A 21,893-nucleotide genomic window follows, 5' to 3' on the forward strand; every position below is an offset into this window, starting at 1 on the left:
ATGCAAGCCACCGTGCAAACATTGTGACAAGAAGCAAACATTATTTAGGTATTAATTAGGTATAAATATTAATTAGGTATAAATATTATTTATAAGTATTAACTCAGACACTATTGCTAGGTTTAAGTCAGAAACATTCCCCACAAGCCTGTGTTTCAGGCACTTGTCCCAGGAGGTGGTACTGTTTTGGGTGGGGTGGGGGCTTTGGAACCTGCCTGGCTGTGGATAGTTCACTTCTACAAGTGATCTATACTGGTTATACCTGGATCCTCATTCCCATCATGCTCTCTTCTTCCTGGTCAGTGCTGATGTGAACCATCTCCGTCACACATACCATCTGTGGCAAATGGTGCTGCTCCACCATGAGGGACTGAACCCCTCCCCCTGCACCCCCAAAGCTCATGAGCCAAAATAAAGCTTTCTTCCCTTTAGTAACAACTCAGCCACCACAGTAAGTACACAACCAGCATGGGTGTGATGTTTATTTTATTAAATGCATGTATGGGAACATGTCAGCACTTAAAACAGAACTGATCTACATCCCAGCAGGATAAAAATCTTCATTCTTATTAAATATTCAAACCTGTTTTGTCCAGTTGAAAGTTACTGAATAAAAGGCGACCTAAGGACTAGTATGCACATATAAAGTCAAACTAATTACATGGAAGATACATCTGTCGACATACTGAGGATGGTGCATGCTCCACACTGATGCTATCGGTGGGAAAGATGATAAGAAGAAACATCTCCATTGACCTCTCCAGGGGTTGGGTTGGAAAGCAGAGACTTCCTATGCTAGTTTTTTAAGCATTTCAGAGTCGTCTTCGACATCCTCGACGTCTGAATATTCCTTGATGAGATCCCACAGAACCCTTAAAATACACAAGAAACAAGTGCAATGGATTAGAAGAAACGCAAACATTGGGGAGAAAAGATCAAGTCCAAGAAACCACGCAGGTCAGAGTCAAACAAACAGATGAGGTTGTCATCAACAACTTCCATCTTTAGAAGTTTTGTTATCAGAGTTTTGGCCTTGAATGCTGTGGGCTTCTCTAGGATTTGGGGGTTGGGGGTACCTCCCAAAGCACCTTCTTGGCTAATACTACTGTGCAGATGACATGCCTTCTGGTCCATGCATTTGCCAGAGTGGAAAATCAGCTTCCCAGTGTGGTCTGTGCAACTCTGCTGTTGTTCTTGCTGACACGAAGCATGACATAGGGAGCTGCAGAGAGTGGTATGGGTGCTCAGTCTTGCAGATTTCTCTGCTGTGTGAGAGAGAAAGTGGGTTCTGTTGTCTCTCCTTTCCTGCAACTGTGGGTTGTGTTGCGACCTAATGCTAGTCAATGAGATATGGAGGAAGTTTCTGGAAAATGCCAGCTTTCTACAGCAGGAAATACATACATATATATGTATATACACAAATACATACATATACATACATACACACACACATACACACACACACATATATATATATATATATCTCCAGATGTAGAAACATACATATATATTATAGCATATATATGTTAAAAATATATTTGTAGACATAGATACATGTGTGTGCATGCGTATGAGTACAAGTATATATGCCCTGGAGAAGTTGTTAGCTATTTATGTTTTGCCTTGGACCATGAACCTGATGTCTAAAAACAGTCATGAGACTCAGGAGGAAACCCGCAGGCATAGAAAGTTAGGGAGACAGGATGATGCTGTTGGTCTCAGGCCACTGATAGCCAAGAATGGTCTCCATGTTGACAAAAACATGCCTTCCCAGATTTCAGCCAGCATGTTCTCCTATTGATCCATCTGCACAAAGTCATGAGATTTGAACCCAGTGCCAACTTTCAGAGAAGCAACCACACAAAAGAAATAGCATGGGACAGATTCTACAAATCCACCATTTCATTTTTAATCTTGCATTGTGTTTCATTTTGTTTTGTGTGTAGGTGTGCCCGTGCACAGACACGCACACATGGACACATGTGGAGGCAGAGGACAGCTTGCAGAAGTCAGGTGTAAGGCAAGGATCAAATCCAAGTTAATTAACCTTAGGGATGAGTACCTTTACCTTTACCTTTACCTTTACCTGCTGAGCCTCTCACCTGCCCCCATTTACTTTTTGAATTCAAAGTTTAGATGCTCATGGGATTTTAAATGGTTTTGTTAGCTTTAAAAGCTGTGCAAATTTAGTGAAGACTGCAGTGCAAAGCCATGTGCTGTCCCCACACTCCTCATCCCTGCCCCTGAGAATTCACCCCAATCCTTAGCTCTTCTAAGGAAACTATGCATATACCGGTAGAGGAAATGTATTGTACATGTTGGGGGTCTAGATCTTTAATTGGTCACCCATCAAAACAAAGCATGTATTGTTAAAATCAGCACGCTTGAAGTCACACACTTTAAAGAGCTGTCAAGTCTCATCTGCTTTCAAGTGGATGATGTTACTCCAATATTTTTCTAGCACACTCTCTAGTGTAGGGCCAGGAAGATCTGTCAGTGGGTCAAGCACACATCATGCAAATGTAAGGACTAGAGTTGAGTTCATATCCTTGGAACCCACAGAAGTGGCAGCAAGGCACAAGGGCGACCTGCCTGTAATCTCAGCCCTCAGAAGGTGGAAACAGGATCCTGGGGCAAGCTGCCTGTGAGACTAATCAAATCAGTCTTCTTGGCGTTCAAATGAGAGATGACTCCAATAAATAGGGTGGAGAGTAAAGGGGAAAGACTTCTTGTTAACCTGTGCCCTCTGCATGTACATCCAAACCTGCACGAGTGTGCCCCACGGGTATGCAGAAGCGCAGACATGCACATACACCAAACACACGTATTTTAAAACACAGTATCTATGCTTACTGCCTTTCCTCCTCGTCGATCTTACTCTTTTTTAAGAGCTGCTTCAGATGGCTTTCAATAACCTGCGGAGAGTGGAAAATCCATGATGTTGGTCAGGTACGGGAACAATAAGGTACAACTGTTCAATAAGGGAACAATTGATGCATAGCGCACTAACCACACCGTGCACAGCTCACAGGCACACAGCCCAGGTATGCAGAGCTATGACATAAGTGGCAATTGTCCGTGTCCTTAGTGCTGGCTGCATCCGCCATTACTCTGCATGGCAAGGTGTGTATGTAAGTTAGAGAAGAGGTTATGAGTGGTGCAATCCCTCGCCACAATACAGTTCATTTTCATTAATGCACTTGCTTACTAGAGACCGGTTCTGGGCTGAGGCCTGCACAGACATTCCTAGCATTGCAGAAAGCTAGTTCCCAAGGAGAAAGCATGCATTTTTGTGTGACCGATGACGCAGGTAGGCACACATACATGCAAACACACACACCTAAGATAAAAACGAATGAACAAATCAAAGTGAATAAAATGCATTCCTATTCTGCTTTGATTATTTATTTATTTTTGGGTATGGTACGGAGGTCTGAAAGGTGGCTATGAAGTTAAAAATACACTGAAAACTAACTTTGGGAAACGCTTGTATAGATAAACACAGGATTGCATATTTAAAAGGTACCTTACTTTTATTTTCTTCCTTAAGATTCTGTTTGTTGTTTCCAACTTCACAGCTTCGTTCTGAAAGCAAATGGTTTAAAAAAAAAAGAAACTTAAAAAGAAATGGTTGAGACTTTTTCTCTATGGAATTAGAAAGGCATTATGAGACGGATGCGGTTATCAATTCGTGAGTGCTCGATGCCACATCATTTTAAAATACATATTTGCTCTGGTCAGGGAAACAGGTAGGTCAACTGCAGTTCTCTATCTCTCCCTCAGCTCCTCCAAATCTAACTCCACAGTACCATCCCCAGCTCCCTGACAGACCACTTGGGCCTCCCTTTCCCCCAGTGCCATCTCAGTTGGTCACAAAGATGCCCCCTTCCATGTTTCCTTCCTTGCACCCGTCATCGCTTTATCCCAGCCTGCCCTCCACTCCAGCAGACCCTCCCTGGGAAGCTGGCAGCCATATTCTCTTCTCTGGACCAAATCACCTGCTGCAGCCCCCCTCCTCTCTGCCCCCATCTCCACCACATCACACAGCTCTTGTCCAGCGTTCCTCTCCACACATCCTGTTTCTCAGCCCCCAACCCACCAGCCAAGTTGGAGAAGGAAGAAGGCCACCTAAGCAGGCAGGTGCGAGCTTCAGTCCTCACTTTCTTCCTCTCCTCCATAGCTAATGCCCAGCCCCAGCCCCCAGCTCTCTAGCAGACTTCTCATTGTGACCTCTCCTCATTTTCTTGTCCCATTCCCAGGGGACCTAGAGGATGCTGCCTTTCTCCCTCCTGTGGACCACCCTCAGTGCCACCCCTTCTAGTCTATACCCATTGCTGAGAGTCAGCTCCTAATACCTTGAAAACATATACCCATATGTTTTTTTGTTTTACCCATCGCCACACATATAAGATCCCAGAAGCATTCCCTACCAGGCAACACACAGCCACCGCAATCTCCTAAGGACCCGAGAAGGAAACAGAAATCAAAATACAAAACACTTACCCAACAAAGACCAGACCACATGTCAGCATCCAGAATTAGTCTTCCCAAACCCAGATATCTAGAGGCCAGCGTAGAAACACAAACAATAGAAACACCCAGCACCATATGTCTCCACCAGAGCCCAACAACTCTACCAAGCAGGCTCTTAGTACTGCAACACGGCCTTTATGAAAACAACAACAACAACAATGGAAGGAAATGAATAAAAAGTTAAAGATCTAAAAGTAGAAATAGAATCAAGAAAGAAACTTGGGAAACCAGACTGAGGGGAATCTGGAAATGAAGGCACACTGTCCAGTTCATTGTATAATTATACAATTATACTGGTACTCCAAACATGCCAAGGGCCAGCAAAGAAAATTACAGACCAATCTCCTTTATGAACATAGATGAACAAAAATTCTCAATAAAATACTTGCAAATAATATACGAACACATAAAAAGATCATTCATTATCAAGTGGCCTTCATCCCAGAGATCTAGGGGTGGTTCAATATGTGAAAATCAACCAATCTAATCCACTGTATGAACAAACTGAAAGAAAAATACCACATAATTATGTCATCATATGCAGAAAAGGCCTTTGACAAAATCCATGCTCCTTCATGATACAAGTTCTGGAGAGATTAGGGACACATAGGGCATACCTCAACATAATAAAGGCAGCTTGCAGAATGCTCATAACCAACATCTACTTAAACGGAGAGAAACTCAACGCAGTGTCATGAAAAACCCAAACAGAACAGGTGGTCCACTCTCTCCATACCTATTCAGTGTAGCACATGAGGGCTAAGATAGAATAATCGGGTACCTGAAGGAGATCAAGGAGATGCAAATGGGAAGGACAGAGTCAAAGCATCTTTATCTGCTTCTCATAAGATAAATATACTTAAGTGCGTGTGTGTGTGTGTGTGTGTGTGTGTGTGTATATATATATATATATATATATATATATATATATATATATAGAGAGAGAGAGAGAGAGAGAGAGATGTAGATATAGATATAGATATATAATTTTTCTTCTTTCTTTTTAGCTTACAGGTCCTTGGTGTCCAGTGGAGTGCTTTTTGTGATCTCTGAGTGTGCGGATGTGTGGGTCTCTTTTTCTTGGGATTTCTCTCAGACCTTTTCCTTCTCTTTGTTTGCCTTTTCCAGTTGTGATGTGTTCGACTTTGGTGGGTTTTTTTCTTACTATATTTTACTTCATTATTATCCTACAGCAGTGTTTTTGGTTTTTTAGTGAGAGACAGAGAGGAGGTGTGTCTGGACAGGAGGGGAGATGGTGAGGAACAGAAGGAGAAGAAGCCATAACCGGGATGTATTTTCGATTAGAGGAAAAAGGTGGAATGGATATTTAAACCATTGGGCAGGAGGCACAGTGACAGGAAAGAGCCTCCAGTCAAGCCCTGGAGATGCTGAGCTACAGAGGGTTCCTTGTCACCTGCTATTACAGGCAAAGTGAAATAGAAATGTGGAGCCAGGCATGGGGACATATACCGTTAACCCAGTACACGGGAAGCTGGGATTCAGAGTTCATGGTTTACCTTAGCTGTAGAGTGACTTTGATGTCACATGGGTTATATGGGGCCTGCCTGTCTCAAAGTGACCAGAGACTTCGAATATGTCACCTTATTTGCTTTGTCTTGTTGGGGTTCACAGATTTCACCTCTTATTCTTAAAAACTTGAGGTCTGTGACAAGCCCGTGTTGAGTGTGTCCAGCGGGTCCTGAAGAGATTCAGCCTGTTGTAGCAATAGTTTTCCTCTGTGTTTAAAACAGCATGCCATCAAGAGGTCATTTTCTGCCAATAGTGTGACCATCATTCTACATGCACTGACAAGTCACATATAATTCCTAGAACCCACTTCATTGTGGCATTTGCTTTACTGTGGTGTCTAGAAACCAGTCCGCAGCATCACCGAGGTATGCTTGCATATAGAAGTAACATAGGCAGCTGCAGCTACAGCAACTGGTGGATGAGCGTGATCTAGAGAAAAGTGTGGGGGCTAGAGAGATGGCTCAGTGGTTAAGCACACTTCCTGTTCTTCCGGAAGTCCAGAGTTCCCAGCACCCATGGCAGGCAGCTCACAAACAACTATTTCAGCTCCAGGGAATACAATGCCCTCTTCAGGCCTGCCTTTGTAGGCACCAGTGCACATGGCAAGCACACACACACACACACACACACACACACACACATATCCAAAAATTAAATAAGTATAATCAAGAGAGTTGAAAAATGCCAAGGACACACAAGGTACACCGAGCAGTTACAGAAACAGTGGGCTAATAAGAACCTGCAATCCCATTAGTGGTTTAGACCAACACTGTCCTTCTATGCACCTAGTGATTCTTCTTCCGTGTTAAAAACAAAAAGCACAGCGCCACTAAAATCCATGTGACTAGCAACAGGAGGTCCTATTAGGTCACATTCCACAGGACTCTGTGGCTCTGTGTTCCAAAGCTCCGACAGGGACACAGACCCCTGCCACCTCTGTTCTTGTTCTAGCCAGACCTCTCCGTTGCTCTACGTAGCCACGTCACCTTTGGAAGGGAGAGCACATTTTGGACTGTGCTTCGTGAGGTCTTAAGCAGGACAGACCTAAGTGTTCAGGTAGGTGCTGTGCTCACCTCTAGGCTTTTAAGGCCGGCCTCGGTGATATCCGACACTCTCGAGTGCACCAGAGTTTCTTTGATGTGTTTCTCAAGTGCTTTAATCTCATCCCACTTTTCAAAGATTTCACACCTCCTCTTCTCCACCCTTTCAATCAGAGTGAGCTGCTTCTCATCCTGTACTTTCCTTCTAAGTAATTCTGGAAACAGTTTGGAAAGCAGTTACAATGTACGTTTAGTGTTTCAGCTCTTGTTAAGAGTCGTATGTGTAATGTCAAACATGTTACACACAACTGTAGTGGAACTGTGTATATATAATATATATCATATAAACAGCTATAGAACATATAGCTTGGGGTAACTCAAACAGATTAATAAAAGGTATCTGTTCCAAAGAAATAGGGAATCCCTCTTTTGATGTATTCTTACAATCTGTAAGTATCTGTGATACCTAGTTTTGCAGAAACTGGGCTAGGAGGAGAAGGCCAGTTGGGAATGATGACCAGAACCTTTTCCAGGTTTGCTTTCTAACAGTGCCTACTTGCAAGAAACTTCATGAAAATCATGGGGTGGGGGTGGGGTGGGGCAGGGTGGCCATCCTGGAGACCCATGTGAACAACACACGGTTTGGTTCAGGGTTAAGGAGGATCTGCCAAAGACTGAGAAACTTGAGGCTGAAGTGTGAACAGGAATTAGGGAGGTGTGTGGCATGAAGAGGAAAGGGAGGTATATCAAGACACCCAGAGAAGATACGAGAAGGCAGCAGGCAGCGCTGGAGAGTACTCACCTGATTTTTCCTTAGCAGACTGCAGTAATAAGCTCTCAGCCTCCAGGTCATTTCTGAGTCTAAAAATCAATAGGAAAATGGAACCCTGCTTAGGCCTTGTTGACTCTGTCCATTTTATAGCATGAGTTGTGTGTATGTATGTGTGTGTCTGTGTGTTTGTGTATGTTTGTGTATTCATGTATGTGTATATATATGTATGTGTGCCTGTATGTGTATATGTGTGTTTATGTGTGTATGTTTGTGTATGTGTTTAAGTGTAAATATGTGTGTATGTATTTGTATATGTATGTATATGTGTAGGTGTATGTGTATATGTATATGTGTGTATGTGTGTATATGTGTATGTATGTGTGTATGTGTGTATGTTTATGTATGTGTGCATGTTTGTATATATGTGTATGTACATGCAAATGTGTGTATGTGTATATGAGTGTGTATATTTGTATGTGTATTTATGTGTGTGTACACTTGTGTATTCCATTGTGCATATACATATAACATAATATCTCTGGAGGTCAGAGGTTGATGCCAAGTGTCTTCCTTGATCACTCTCCACCTTACACTTTGAGGTGGGGTCTCCCCCTTGCGCCCAGAGCTCGCTATTTGGCAAGTCTTACTTGCCAGCCTCATTGGAGGAATCTTTGTTTCCACTTCACACATCTATTTACAAGGCAACCACCACACCCAACCTGTGTTACATGGGGGCTGGGGATCTGAATTGTCATCCTTAGGCTTTTGTAAAACCCCTCCTCCCTACTCAGCCCCAGAACCACAGTCTGTTAGCTTACTGAGACTTGCACACTGAGCGTCAAACTTTCCAACACAAACTGCACCCTGAAGATGGCTATAAAGAGCCTAATCCAGGCCAGATACCAAGGAAAGACACGTTCTCACTAAGATTGAATATATACCATTAAAGATCATTAATTAAAACAAATGGAGGGCTAATGAGATAGCTCAGTGGATAAAGAGGCTTAGCCACCCAAGTTCAATCTCTGGCTCCCCAATGGTGGAGGGAGAGAACTGACTCCCATAAACTGGAAGAGGAACAAGAGGACCCCAGGGGCTCACTGGTTAATCAGACGAGCCAACTTGTAAGCTCCAGGTTCGGTGGGAAGCTGTCTCAAAAATAGGGTGGAAAGTGACAGAAGACACCCAGTATTTGTTTCTTGCCTCCCCATAGGCAAGCATTTTAACTTTCATCCACACTCACGTGTAAACGCACACCTATACCATACATATAGTGAGGGGAAAAAATCCTTACAGTTTTCAGTCTGAGACCAACCACAAATCAAGAGACCCGGGAACTGATGTGGGGGTGAGTGCTGCAGTCCCCAGCGCCCTTGCAGGCATCCCAAAGAGAGAATTTACAGAGGCTACTGTGTTCGACTAAAAGTAAATTACAAGAAATATAGAAAGAGGAAGAGCAAGTGAACCCCAAGAGGCTCTCTGCATTTTTGCTCAGTGTCAGAGCCAGTGGAACGGAATATCCTGCGCCTCCTATATTTCAGAAGGATTCTAGCAGGTGCTGCATGTACCCCGGGGACTGCTCTGCTCTGTTTGAAGATGACACCACAGATGGCTTAAAGCCACATGTCTACATGGCGGGTAATGGTTTAATACTTTCACATGTTCTAGACTGAGGTCTCAACGGATGGAACAGAGGCTGCAGCATGTAAGCTCAGAGGTCATAGTCTTCTGAGACCTTTCGCATGGCCTGCTCTTACACATTACGTCATCTTTGTTCTACTGTTCTGGATTTCTTCTTTCTAAGGGTTAGCACTATGCTACGTGAGTTGGATTTTATTTGCCTGTCTGTCATGTCCACTGATTTCCACTCTCCTCTCAGTGCCGGACCCTCGGTTGTTTTGCTGCTCTTGGCCCACTGTGTATGTCTTGGACTCTCACCCAAAACAATTCTTGAGCGCATCATAGTGAAGTTTCCATCTGCGGTCTATTTTTGACTCTGTCAGCCACTTCCCTAGTTAGCTGTGTCATGTTTTATTTGGTTGTTGTTGTTGCTGTCATTGTTTGATTTCTGTGCTTAGCTTTGATGTTTCTGCCTTGTGGTTGTTTTCATGTCCTGAAATGCTCTTCTTAAAACATCTAGTTGATACCCCTTTTCCTTGAAATTACTACCAGCCTGACCAGATCATCATCACCATCACCATCACCATCATCATCCCCATCATCATCCCACCACCACCATCATCACTACCATTCTCCCCTTCCTCCTCCTTCTCCTCTTCTTCCTCCTCTTTCTAACCACCATAATGATTGCTGCCAAGAAGACTCCATGCTCCATCCATCAGGTGCACTGTGCTCCTGCGCTTGGTGGAGTCTTCCTCCTTCTCCTGAGGTGGCTTTATTCAGCTCTTCGCTTTCTGGCTCCGCCCCCTCTTGGGTGTTGATGGACAGTGGAGATGGGCGATGTTTCTACTGTCTGTTTTTAACTTTGGATACTTTGGCAGTGAGATCCTAAATTTCTGACTGTGAGTGTGACTTACACACCAGTCTTGAGGTAGAACCATCAGCTCTCTGTGATCACTGTCTCCTCCTTACCCTGCAGCCTCCTGGAACCATCTCACAGCTAGAAATGACGTTCTCGATTCGTCACATGGGCTACACATGCAGGGAGAACAAACAGAGGACCCTGAGGTGGCTCTCTGGTCATTGTGATTTGAGAAGCATGGCAAATATTCTTAAAGGCTACCCTAGGGCTCAAGGCAGACACATGCTGCACGACACTCTGGAGCAGACCTGGCCGGTTCCCCTCCTCTCTATCTTCCTCTGGGCCAGGTATACATCATCTGTAATGTTCTGGTCCCCTTTGTCCTCATGGGATGTGTTGCTTTCTCTGGGATTCATAAATAGTGAAAGTCCATTTTATGACTTTTCTGTTACTTCTCTCTGTCTGATCTGACCACACCCTTGGGCCTGAATCCTCCAGTCAGGGCCACTAAGAGGACGAAGTGGACACAGGTCAGATAAGAGCAGAGCAAATGTTGAGGAGCCCAAGCTACAGGGGGGACACTTGGTCTAAGCCTGAAGAAGTGTCACCTGTAAGGTGCAGTGTGATCATCCAGAATCCTTCAGGTCCTTGGGGAGAGCAGGAATTCATGGTGGCCATGCTTTGAGAGAGCTTTAGAGCCAACTGAAGTGAGTGGCAATGCTCTCTCCCTCTGGCTATACACTGATAACATAGTTGAGTTTTTGCTTCTCAGAACAGTGTTTGTTGGTTTGTTTTAGAAAGGCTCGAGTCTTTTATACATTAGCCCTTACAAATAACGACAGTGACTTCGTTCTGTGTAACTGCTCAGAGTGGCTGCATGGTGTCCTAAGTTAGGAGAGTCAGACGGTTCTCTCTGGCCCTGCTACTCTGTCCCATTAGAGACCCCTCAGGGAAGATTCTTCAGAGACCTCCAAGAGTCTGCCATCAGGGCCGTGTGCTTGGTCCACCACAGTCATATGCAGATACTCACAGGAGAGTCCAGGTTAACGAGACACCATTGGTGCAGGTGGCACACCATATAAGCCAATGCAAGAAAAACATGGATACCGCTCGTCACCAAGTTTTGAGGTTGTGTTGAGTATCAACAGAAACTTTACCAGAATCACACAGATGGGGCCTTACTTGTCATTGTGCTCCAAGGCTGCCAGGGCAGCCTGCTGGAGATTCTTCAGATACTCCTTGGCTTGGTCGATGTCGCTGCTGTGCACGGGGCTCTTCTCCAACCCCTTGACTTCAGCCAAGAGCCGCTATGGGGAACAAAGCACACCAAGGGTGAGATGGTCAGACAGGATGCTCTGGCTGGGATGTTATTTGCTTATGGCCCAGGGGACCTAGGGTTAAATGTGAATTCCAACTGAATTTGTGCATTGGGAGGGCTAGAGGGAAGGGGAAAAATATTGGCAAAGTTCTAAGTAAAATAATTTTCACAATCACCTAAGACTTTCATTCCTGAGAGTTCTTAAGAATGGCAGGGGTTTCACGGTTTCTTTGTAGAGTTGGGGTAAGGGAATACATTGAATAAAGGGCTGTGTATATTGCTATTAATTATTTCAAATGTGTGGAAGATGTTCTTAATCGCCAATCTTTATGTGGGCATAAAGACATGTGGGGCTCATACTGGATAAAACCTGCTCAGGCTAGTAGCCTCTGCCTCGTTAGGTGATCCTCTGGGCTTCAGGAATAGGAAGAAGAGCTCTGGGTGCCTGCCATCTCCCTCATGTACTAAGTCTGTGACTGCGGGCATTACTCAGTACTCAGAGACAGGGGCTGCTTTTACTATTTATCATCTACCCATTTGTCTGTTTATTTATCTACTTATCATCTATCTATATAGCTATCAGTCCATCTATCAATCCATCTCTCTACTATTTACCTATTTCATGTTGATGTGTATGGGTATGTTGCCTGCATATATGTCAGTGTATCACATGCATGCGTAGTGTCTGTGAATGTCAGAAGAGGGAATCAGATCCCCTTGAACTGGCATTACAGATGGTTGTGAGCTACCTATGAGGATGCTGGGAATTGAACCTGAGTCGTCTGTAAGAGCAGTCAGTGCTTTTAATCTCTGAGCTACCTCTCCAGGCTTACTATCATATACCACAAAGTCTCAGAACACAGGATGCAATGCCCACATATTTTTTTTTATTATTAAAATGCAATTTAGAACTGATTTTGTATGTCATGGTTTGGAGGTTGATGTTGGTTTGTACTTTTTGTTGTTGTTTTGGGGTTTTGTTTTTATTTGTCATATGAAGTAAGAAATTATATTTTCCACTCAGTTATTAATCACAAGGTATTAGCTTCTTGGAGCTTTTGGAGCTCTCTGACATGCCCATGGGATATTCCCTACTAGAACACTTCATGCTGACCCAATGACCCATTGACCTATTGACCCACTGACCCACTTTCCCACTTTCCCACTGAGGCTGATGGGAAAGCTCTCATCAGTTACATGAGGAGCCAGTGATCTGTACTGTGTGGTTATGGGGCACCTGCTGTCACCATATGCCCAGTCTGCCTGACAACAGGATGCTATTTTCTGGTAATCACTGTAGCACCATTTATGTTCCTAGTCATGTGTGGTGGCAGTGGTTAGGGAGCGACATAGTGCTGCTTTAATGTATAGACCAGATCCTCACTTGGACAACTTTAGCTTGATATAAGAATCATCCCTTTAAAAAAGAATCACTAGCCACTTTGCCTGACAGAGAAACAAATGGGGCTTCCTGGATTGAGAGTCTCCAGAGATACAAATCGGCGAACATGCAGACTCGCTTGGTGTCCTTCCCGATAGTTATTACCTGATACTGTGCTGTGGGCTGGGAGTCCAGGAGAGCTGCCATGTAGAGTTCATATTCATCCTGTGCAAACACACAGAGACACACAAAAACACCACAGTGTCACCATACAGGCTTGTGTATGGGAGTGGGCTACATGAATGTAGATACATGTGTGTAGAAGCAGCCATGTGTGCATGCAGGAGCCAGAGGTTGACTTCACGTGTCTTCCTCTGTCACTCCCCACCCCATGCCTGCTCAGTAACACCAAGCTTCTATGTGGGAGCTAGAGATGAAGAGTCAGAGTCCTATGTTTACTCACTGAGCACTTTACGCAGTGCGCTATCTCCCCAGTCCCAAGGACGATTTTAGTTTTACACAAATAAATCACATAGGCATTAAGGATGTCTGATAGCTTCAGACATCCTTCATATAACCCTGTGTATAAAGTGTTTCTGCAGTATGCTCAAGCACGCATGCACACAAACTTATAAAATTGCATTGTCATTGAATCCTAATGACTGCCAGCTACTGAATCAGTTCAAGTGCTTATGAAATGCCTTGACATGCATCCAACATATGCCCCGCCGTGTATAGTTCTGAGACCTGCTGAAGGCGAGGCGACCAGGGTCCTGGGATCTAAGGCAGCACATGGCCCACATTACTATCTTTTATCATTAGGGAAATCAGAGCATAGCATGGGCTTTGAGGCCATTTATATCAGAATCGTACCCCACGGGCTCATGTATTTGAACACTTGGTCCTGGATCGGTGGTACTTTGGGGAAGGCTATGGAGCCTTTCCTTGGGAACGCCTTGCAGGAGGAAGTGAGGCACTGAAGGCGGGCTTTGAGTATGTATATAGCCTGGCTCTACTTCCTGTTGCTGCTCTTCTTCCTGTGCATGGAGGAAACTTTGATGAACCAGCTTTCTGCTCCCACCGCCATGTCTTCCCCGCCTGATGCTATGGCTCCCACCACGACTTTATCCTTCCGGGACCATAAGCTAAGATAAACACGTTTACCCATATCTTGCTGTTAGTTTGGGTGTTTTATCACAGCAACAGACAATTAACCAGTATGGGCCTTGAACAGCTTGACTTTCAAACTGGATTCCACACAGCTGCTTCTATCACAAAATCATGACCAACTTAAAACCCCAAAAAGGTCCATGTAAATGTGTTATAGTTGTCTAGTTTTGAAAACTAGCTTATATGATGCCATGTCGTTCAGAACTCGTCCTCAAGAAGCTCTGGCAGGAAGTCATAGAGGCCCAAGTAAGCAAACAAACTCTGTGCTGGCACAAGGCTTGCATGGTTCATGAGACAGTGAGTGTGCCCACATGAGTCTCTCTGACTGACTGATGCCTTCCTCTGTGGATTGGGGACTGTAATTTCTGCAAGGCATGAGAGCCTTATGTGTACGAGAGACTGTGTGTACGTGATCAGATGTGTATGTGTGTGTGTGTACAAGCGGTTGTGTGCGCGTGAGCAGATTGTGTGTATACGAGAGGCTGTGTGCACGTGAGCAGATGTGTGCGTGTGCACAGCTCCATGCTTGTCACAGACAGTTCTCAACCGTCCTGTGGAAAATGTGTGCAATTACCTTAACCTCTTTCAGGAGATCCCCGAAGATCAAAGAGCTGTTGCAAATATCCTCAAAGATTTCCCCAAAGACCTGCAGCCTGTTGAACTGCTGAGGGTTGCAGGTGCATATCTTCTGGAGCTCCTAGACGGAAGACGGAGAGTCAGAAGGGATCCTCACACTTCTCACAGAACCATCTGTCCTGAGAAATCGGTCAGAAAAGGCCACCCAGGCACTGGGCTCTACAGAGAGACTGGCGAATCGGCGAGCCTTGAGTTCCCTTCCACAGCTGCTTAGAACCAGGACAATGTGTGTGTTCGCTTAAGTCCCATTTTCCTTCTTTACCCCTGCTTTCTGACGCAGAGGCTCATCCTCCACCCCTCACCCCTACACACACTTCCCTGACACACACCGTCAAGACCCTTTCCTTTCCCACAGCATACTTTGGCCCCAAACCTGGGCTCTGGCTCTCTGACACATACATGGCTCTGTTCTCTCCTCTACTGGGTTCTTCCCCAAGTGTGCTGCTCCAGTGAGGAAGGTTCCCCCTCAGCCTACAGTCACTGCACACATCACGCATCCCCCACCAGCATACCCTGTCATTTCTAACCCAATAGCCTTTTCGCTATCACTTGCTGAGACTTTTTTTCTCCCGTCTTCTATAAGAGACAAGGGAGACATCCTTCTGGAGTCCAGACACAGTCTTTCCATAGCTGCTGGCCATGAATTCACCACCTGACATTTTACCCCTGGTCAGATGTCGCCTTACTGACTGTGCTGGGTGTTAGAGGTATCAGCAGCTTTGCCACATTCTGCCTGAACACCCAACTGAGGAACCCCGGGATGGCTTGGGGCCCACAAGGGTCTTTGAGCACCATCTCCATGTTGACAGCATTACCTGCTTCAGTCTGTTCTCGTGGATCACAGCCACCTTGCTTCCCGTGAAGTCATACGTCAGGATATCTTCCTTTGCCAGCACGTCTCTTTGGAAACTCAGGAACTTCTTGTATTTGTCAGCTTTTGTTATACCAGCTAGGTAGGAGCTGACGTACTGATACACATCTCTGCCCGGGGCAGATCTGGAGCACTGGCGGCTGGATACCACCTCTGGGTATCTGAGCACCTTCATCTCGGGCAATCTGAGCTCTTCCCTCAAGTGTGTCTCCCGGAAAAACGAGCGTCTTTCCTTTAGTTCCTCTTCCTCCTCCTTCTGCAGAACCGCGACGGCATCATCTTTCTTCAGAGCGGGGGAGGACTGGATGCGTGGGTGTAGGTACCTGAACAGTGGCGTGTTGTGTGTGTCATCGGGATGCAGGGCTGTGTTCACTGTGAAGTGAACCCAGGTGTCCTTCATCTCTGACACTCGTTCGTTTCTGGAGACGGAGGAGATGGAGGGGGTAGGGGTTGCAGACTTCTCCCATGACCTGTTTGCATTGTGCCAGTGCTGGAAGATGGTCTCAGGTGGCTTGTAGAGCTTCCTGGGGTTCAGGTGTCCTGAGGTGTACACATAGATGTCCTTCCTGTGTTCCTGCTGGAGCCGGGACAGGAGTTTTCTCAGGTTGCATAGAGTCTTAACACCCCGTGTCTCACAGTGCTTCCACTTTAGGTAAACTGCTCAGGAGGAGGAAAAAATACACAACTGTGAGGCCCCTCCTGCATCCATGGAAAGGCAGTCCTATTCCATGTCTGTCATAGAAAAGAGGGGTCTTCAAAGAGGATAAGAAAAATAGGACCCAGCATCGTCCTTTTAAGTCCCAAAACACCTGTGGTCACCTCAGGTGCAGCTGAGTATGAAGAACACAGGGGTGTGGGGTATGGAGTGTGGGAGGTAGGTGGGGTTGTCCTAGACTCTTTTATAAGCATAAAACTCACAGCCCTTCGAGATCAATGTGCTGGATAATCCTAATTGTCCATGGGAACCAATCTTCAATAGCCTGTGAAGGGGCTCTCAGGTGGGGATGGTTCAGGTTGGGTCGGCCTTAAGGGGATGTCTGTCCAGGGCTGTTTTTATGCATCCTGAGTTTCCTTTTCTGCCACAAGTGCAGAGAGTCCACAGATATCTACAACACCAGAGGCATAACTTCTGAGAGGGTCATCCCTTCTGCAAGGTTGGGGCCTCTCTTGTCCCCACAGCCACTGAGACTCAGGGTCCGGGTGGTAGGCCAGGCACGCCTGAGTCTTGAGGAGCAGCTTGAAGTCTAAGCTCACATGATTGTCCCTATAGCCCTCATTTGTCACACAGCCAGGAGTCCTCAGGATGAGCCTATCTGTAAGTAGCTGCACAGCCATCTAGAGGAGGGATGCTGGGATGCTTCTGAGACCCTTCCGGTTCTACCCTTAATGTGGCAGAGCTGGTTGACTAAGCCCAGCTCTTGACCAGCTGTTGGACTATTCTTCTTGCATGGCCACCTGAGCCCAGGGAGGGAGGATGAATGGGGATTTTAGGAACCTATGCTAGATGTAGATCCATACATGTGCCCAGTCCTGGTCTACAAACATCATCTGGAGAGTCAGGACACACCCTGGGGAAAGTGGAAGGCCAGCAGTAACTTCCCGCTGTGTCACAGTAGCCACAGTGTGTGCCAGTCAGGCCCTCGGAGCTCCAAGCTCCCAAGTTCTGTTCTGGCATCACGGGACCGGAACCCAGGATAGGAAGCCTCAGGGAATCTCTCTCAGATTTGTTCTCCTCGTTAGAATCCACTTCCTGCAGGGCAGAGCCTCCTCTGACACCCCCATGGCTGGCCAGGTAGCTCTTCCCTCTGGAAAGCATTCGTTTTCTCTGACTTGGAGCCCTACTTTTCTGAGTGAGGAACGGGTTCCAACCCTTTGCTTCTAGTCAGCAGGTTCCTAGGACTCTATGCTGTCTTGGGGCCATGGGACACAGACATCACCAAAGGCCCTCCCGTCTCGTCTTCTTCCCTGGGAGTGATGCCTGAGGTCACACCAGGCACTAAATAAGCTTTAGCCATCTTAGCTGTCCCTTTAGGGATGTGGTCAAACCCAGCTCCCAGCTACCCCAGCACAGGCCTAGGTCATTCTCTGTCCTATGTGAGTGACCGTGGATGGATGGTAAAACAAATACGTCTGAGAATGGGATTGTTAAGACTCCCCACACACATGGGAGTGGGAGGGTTGGTGAGCAGGGGGAGGGAGGGTGAGATAGTGGGTTTTTGGAGGTGAAATGAGGAAAGGGGATAACATTTGAAATGTAAATAAAAAAGAAAACTATTTTTAAAAAAGGCTTCCCCTTCTGATCATCTTAGTACTTCAAAGAAGTGCTCTTATCAATTGATAAAATATTAATGTGACTTTTATCAACACCGACAGCCCTACATTTCACCCAAAACATGATCAAGAAAAAGCAGGAAAAATGTGTATCGCCAACTGTGGGCAGGTACATGCGGCGTCAAGAGCTGTCCTTCTGTTAGTTTATGTCCAGAAAAGAACTCAAAGCCACCGGAATTAGCACAGTGGCTCTCAACATCCCTAACGCGGTATAACTTGCATTAGAGTCGGCAAAGTCCAACGCTATTCTCTCTGCCAGGATCTTACACTACCTGCCACGTGCTCTGTTCCAACTGTGCATAGTCAGACACTAGCAGTCTGTGCCTCCCACCATGTCTGCCCAACTCCTGAAGACAAGAAAGCTTATGCTGATCCTTAGCAAGTGCCACTCCCTCACCAATGATCTGAAAACAAATCGACTTGGAGGAAAAGCAAGATTTAAAAAAAAAGATTGTTGATGGATAAAATAGCATCAGGGTTGATGGATAAAATGTCAATTAAATTCGATACCTGAAATTGTTATCATTTAATATGGTGATTGTTTTTAGACATGCATCTTTTGGGGTGGGATGGGGAATGCAAACAACGTCCTTTAACATGAAGATCAGGGTGGACCTTATTTCTCAACCCAACCAGCCTCTGATTCTGTTTCTGTTTCCATGAGCAGCATTCAGGCGAGCCCCGTGAAGCAAAAAGAGAAAGCGCTTGGGACACGGCGAAAGATCTGTGCTCCGCAGTCACCAAGGGAGGACTGTGAGTGGGAGATGGTAAGAAACGTGTAGGACAAAACAAAGACACAAAGCGGAGGCGCTTCTTCCCACTGTCCTAACATCGAGCCAGCGCTGACAGTGGAAGTGAGTACCTGGGTGTAAATAGCACTGCCCTGGGATCAGATGACCCACACAGAATCAGGAGCAGGGGCCAAAGAACGCATGCGCACCAGTGCCCCGCTCATGCTCCTCCTCCCCTCCCCTCCCCTCCCCTCTCCCTTCCCTCCTCTCTCTCTCTCTCTCTCTCTCTCTCTCTCTCTCTCTCCTCTCTCTCTCTCTCTCTCTCTCTCTCTCTCTCTCTCTCTCTCTCTCTCTCTCTCTCTCTCTCTCTCTGTTCCTTCCTGGATTCTATTTTGGGTCAGGTTGATAAAAATAACTAGCACCTTGGCATCTGTATTTATAGGATTTTATAGGAGGGATAACTCTCTCCAAGGTACACACACATGCACACCATACATGCAAAAATAAGACTGGCTTCAGAAGGGTCATAAAAATCCAGACTTCCAGAAGCTCAGCAGATGCTGGTCTCTAATATACCACAGCGGACATGAGTCGCATGCGTACTCTAATGACAAGAGACCGTGTCTCCCAGCAGATGCCCTGCCAATGGCCTGGCTCTGATTTCTGTGGGTGTTGTGTCCAATATGCTGGCTGACCTAGCTAAACACAACTGAGGCTGTTACCAGTTAGCCTTGTCACTCTCAGGGGACAAATGCTGTGGAGCCAGCATCCCCTCAGTGTCAGTGACCTCCCCAAACTGGATGCGGACATGCGGGTCGGCTGTGCATGGGGACAGTACACTTGCATGCAACCTGTTGCTCTAGCAACATTCCCGGAGTGAAGTCTGCCTCCGGATATCACTTAGAGCTGGACTGTTAGGCTGTGGGATTTATTGCATGTGAGTTGTTTCCCACTTTTTATTATGCATGGACAATCAACAGACACCTGGCTGTCTGCTTGCCTCTCTGACCTGTAAGTCGTGTTCCAGGAGAGTGGTGTGGTACTGGAAGTTTCGCAGAGCTCTCGGCTTTAAAGCAAAGAGTGCTGAACTAGTAGAGTGAGCCCCTCCATCCCTTTCCCTCCAAGGTACTTACCAACACACACACATGCACACCATACGCCTTCACACACATCCTATAATACAGACACCAGGGTGAGAGTTACTTTTATCAGCCTGACACAAAAGAGAATCCAGGAAAGAACTCTCAAATTTTCAAGAGGAGGTGGTCATGCCCTGAGGGGTTTTCTTAAATAGGCTGAGGTGGGAAGACCCACCCTGTTTCCTGGGCGGGACCCTGGATGATTGGAAAGAGAGCTGAGTGGGGCACTGGTGCGCATGCGTGCTTTGGCCCCTCCGGATCCAGAAGCTGACCTTCCGCCACCAGAAAAGTTTTTACTTTAAAAAAAAAAAAAAAAAAACACTTCTGAGAAACCAGCTTTCCCAGACAAACATCAACTGGGCCAGACAAACACAAAAATAGAGGCAGACCACTTACAATCAGGTTCCAAATCCTCAGCCATCGCCCCTCTGGACGCTAGCTGTCAACGGAAGCTGCAGTTGCCAAGGAAACGGTAAATATTCCTAGCCCCTCCCCCACAGTGTAACTCTGGGGCCCAGCCACAGGGTGGCAGAACAACAGAGAAGCCAGGAATCTGCCACCTCTCCTCAGCCAGTCCCAGGAGCTCTGGAGGAAAGGAAGCTCACTGGCTTTTCTTTGCAAAAACAAAGCTAGGCAGATTCAAAACAGAGCATGGGACAAAAGATAACTCATCCCTGTGCCTCTGCTGCAGTCCCTGGTTCTAGCTCAGAGCACAGAGGATACTAAAGAAGAGGAATGAGGTGTCTCTGGACACAGGATAGGGTCACCAACTGAGATCTTCGAGTTCAGGCAGGGAGGGAAGAACTCTGGTTTGCACAAAGCATGTGCTAGTAAAAGCGGAACCTCCCGCACCTCTGGAAAATGTTCATCTTTTTTTTTCCTACCGCGGAAAAAAATTCTTCCAAATCATGGCTTATGTCAGCGCAATCATTCTACCCCTTAGGCAACAAAAATCAGAATGTCAAGCAAGGGTCGAATATGTATCGGTCCTTAAGACTAGAGTAAAACCTGTACTCCTTCCTATTGTTTAGTGGTTCATCAAAGTGACTGAAGGAGAACTATATTCAGTTATTTTGACCACTGACCGGTCAAAACTGAGCAGGATTTTTGTGGAAGCAAATCCCTGGCTTTACTGCCTATGTTGTCCCCATGTGGGGGAAGGGGGTGGCTTCTGAAGGCTGAGGGATGGAAGGACCAAACAGCCCCGTCCACCCAGGGAAGAGTCCTAAGCAGCGATGGCCAAGTGCTATGGAAAACCAGGAAGAGCAGCATTGCAGCTGACCCCAGGTGACCTATGACCTTGACCTCTGGGTTGGCAGTGAATTCCCACCCAGAGCCTAGGCTCCTTTCAGCCTGTTGGAAAAGGACTTCCTGCTGCTTTTCAGCTGTCAGAAATTGGTATGAGAGGGAATTAGCAACTTTTCTACAGAGTCAGGCTGGAACTCAGGTCCTCAGAGGCAAACGCCCTACCAGTCACCCCCCCACACACACCCCTTCCCAATCAGTCTCAGGGCAGAGGTGGTGGTGGTGGTGTTGGGGGTTGGGGGGGGCAGTGTAGACACAGTCTACCTCTGACTTGTGTTTCTTTTCTTCTCCTCCTCCTCCTCCTCCTCCTCCTCCTCCTCCTCCTCCTCCTCCTCCTTCTCCTTCTTCTTCTTCTTCTTCTTCTTCTTCTTCTTCTTCTTCTTCTTCTTCTTCTTCTTCTTCTTCTTCTTCTTCCTTCTTCCTTCTTCCTTCTTCCTTTTCTTCTTCTTCTTCTTCTTCTTCTTCTTCTTCTTCTTCTTCTTCTTCTTCTTCTTCTTCTTCTTCTTCTTCTCCTCCTCCTCCTCCTCCTCCTCCTCCTCCTCCTCCTCCTCTCCTCCTCCACCTCCTCCTTTTTGGTTTATTTCAGGACAGGGTTTCTCCGTGTAGCTCTGGCTGTCCTGGAACTCACTCTGTAGACCAGGCTGGCCTCAAACT

General features: G+C 46.2%; 1 protein-coding gene across 1 annotated transcript; it reads right to left on the bottom strand.

The window, feature by feature from the left end:
- Window positions 1-569: 569 nt before the first annotated feature.
- C23H6orf118 (chromosome 23 C6orf118 homolog) lies at window positions 570-20,355 on the bottom strand. The gene is given in 13 exon segments (XM_052169507.1): window positions 570-631; window positions 634-715; window positions 717-758; window positions 797-872; window positions 2,854-2,915; window positions 3,532-3,585; window positions 7,137-7,308; window positions 7,902-7,964; window positions 11,540-11,664; window positions 13,222-13,281; window positions 14,801-14,923; window positions 15,678-16,390; window positions 20,331-20,355. Coding segments are annotated over 13 exon segments (1,659 nt in total).
- Window positions 20,356-21,893: the final 1,538 nt, after the last annotated feature.

Source organism: Apodemus sylvaticus, chromosome 23, assembly GCF_947179515.1.
Source record: "Apodemus sylvaticus chromosome 23, mApoSyl1.1, whole genome shotgun sequence".
NCBI classification, from domain to species: domain Eukaryota; kingdom Metazoa; phylum Chordata; class Mammalia; order Rodentia; family Muridae; genus Apodemus; species Apodemus sylvaticus.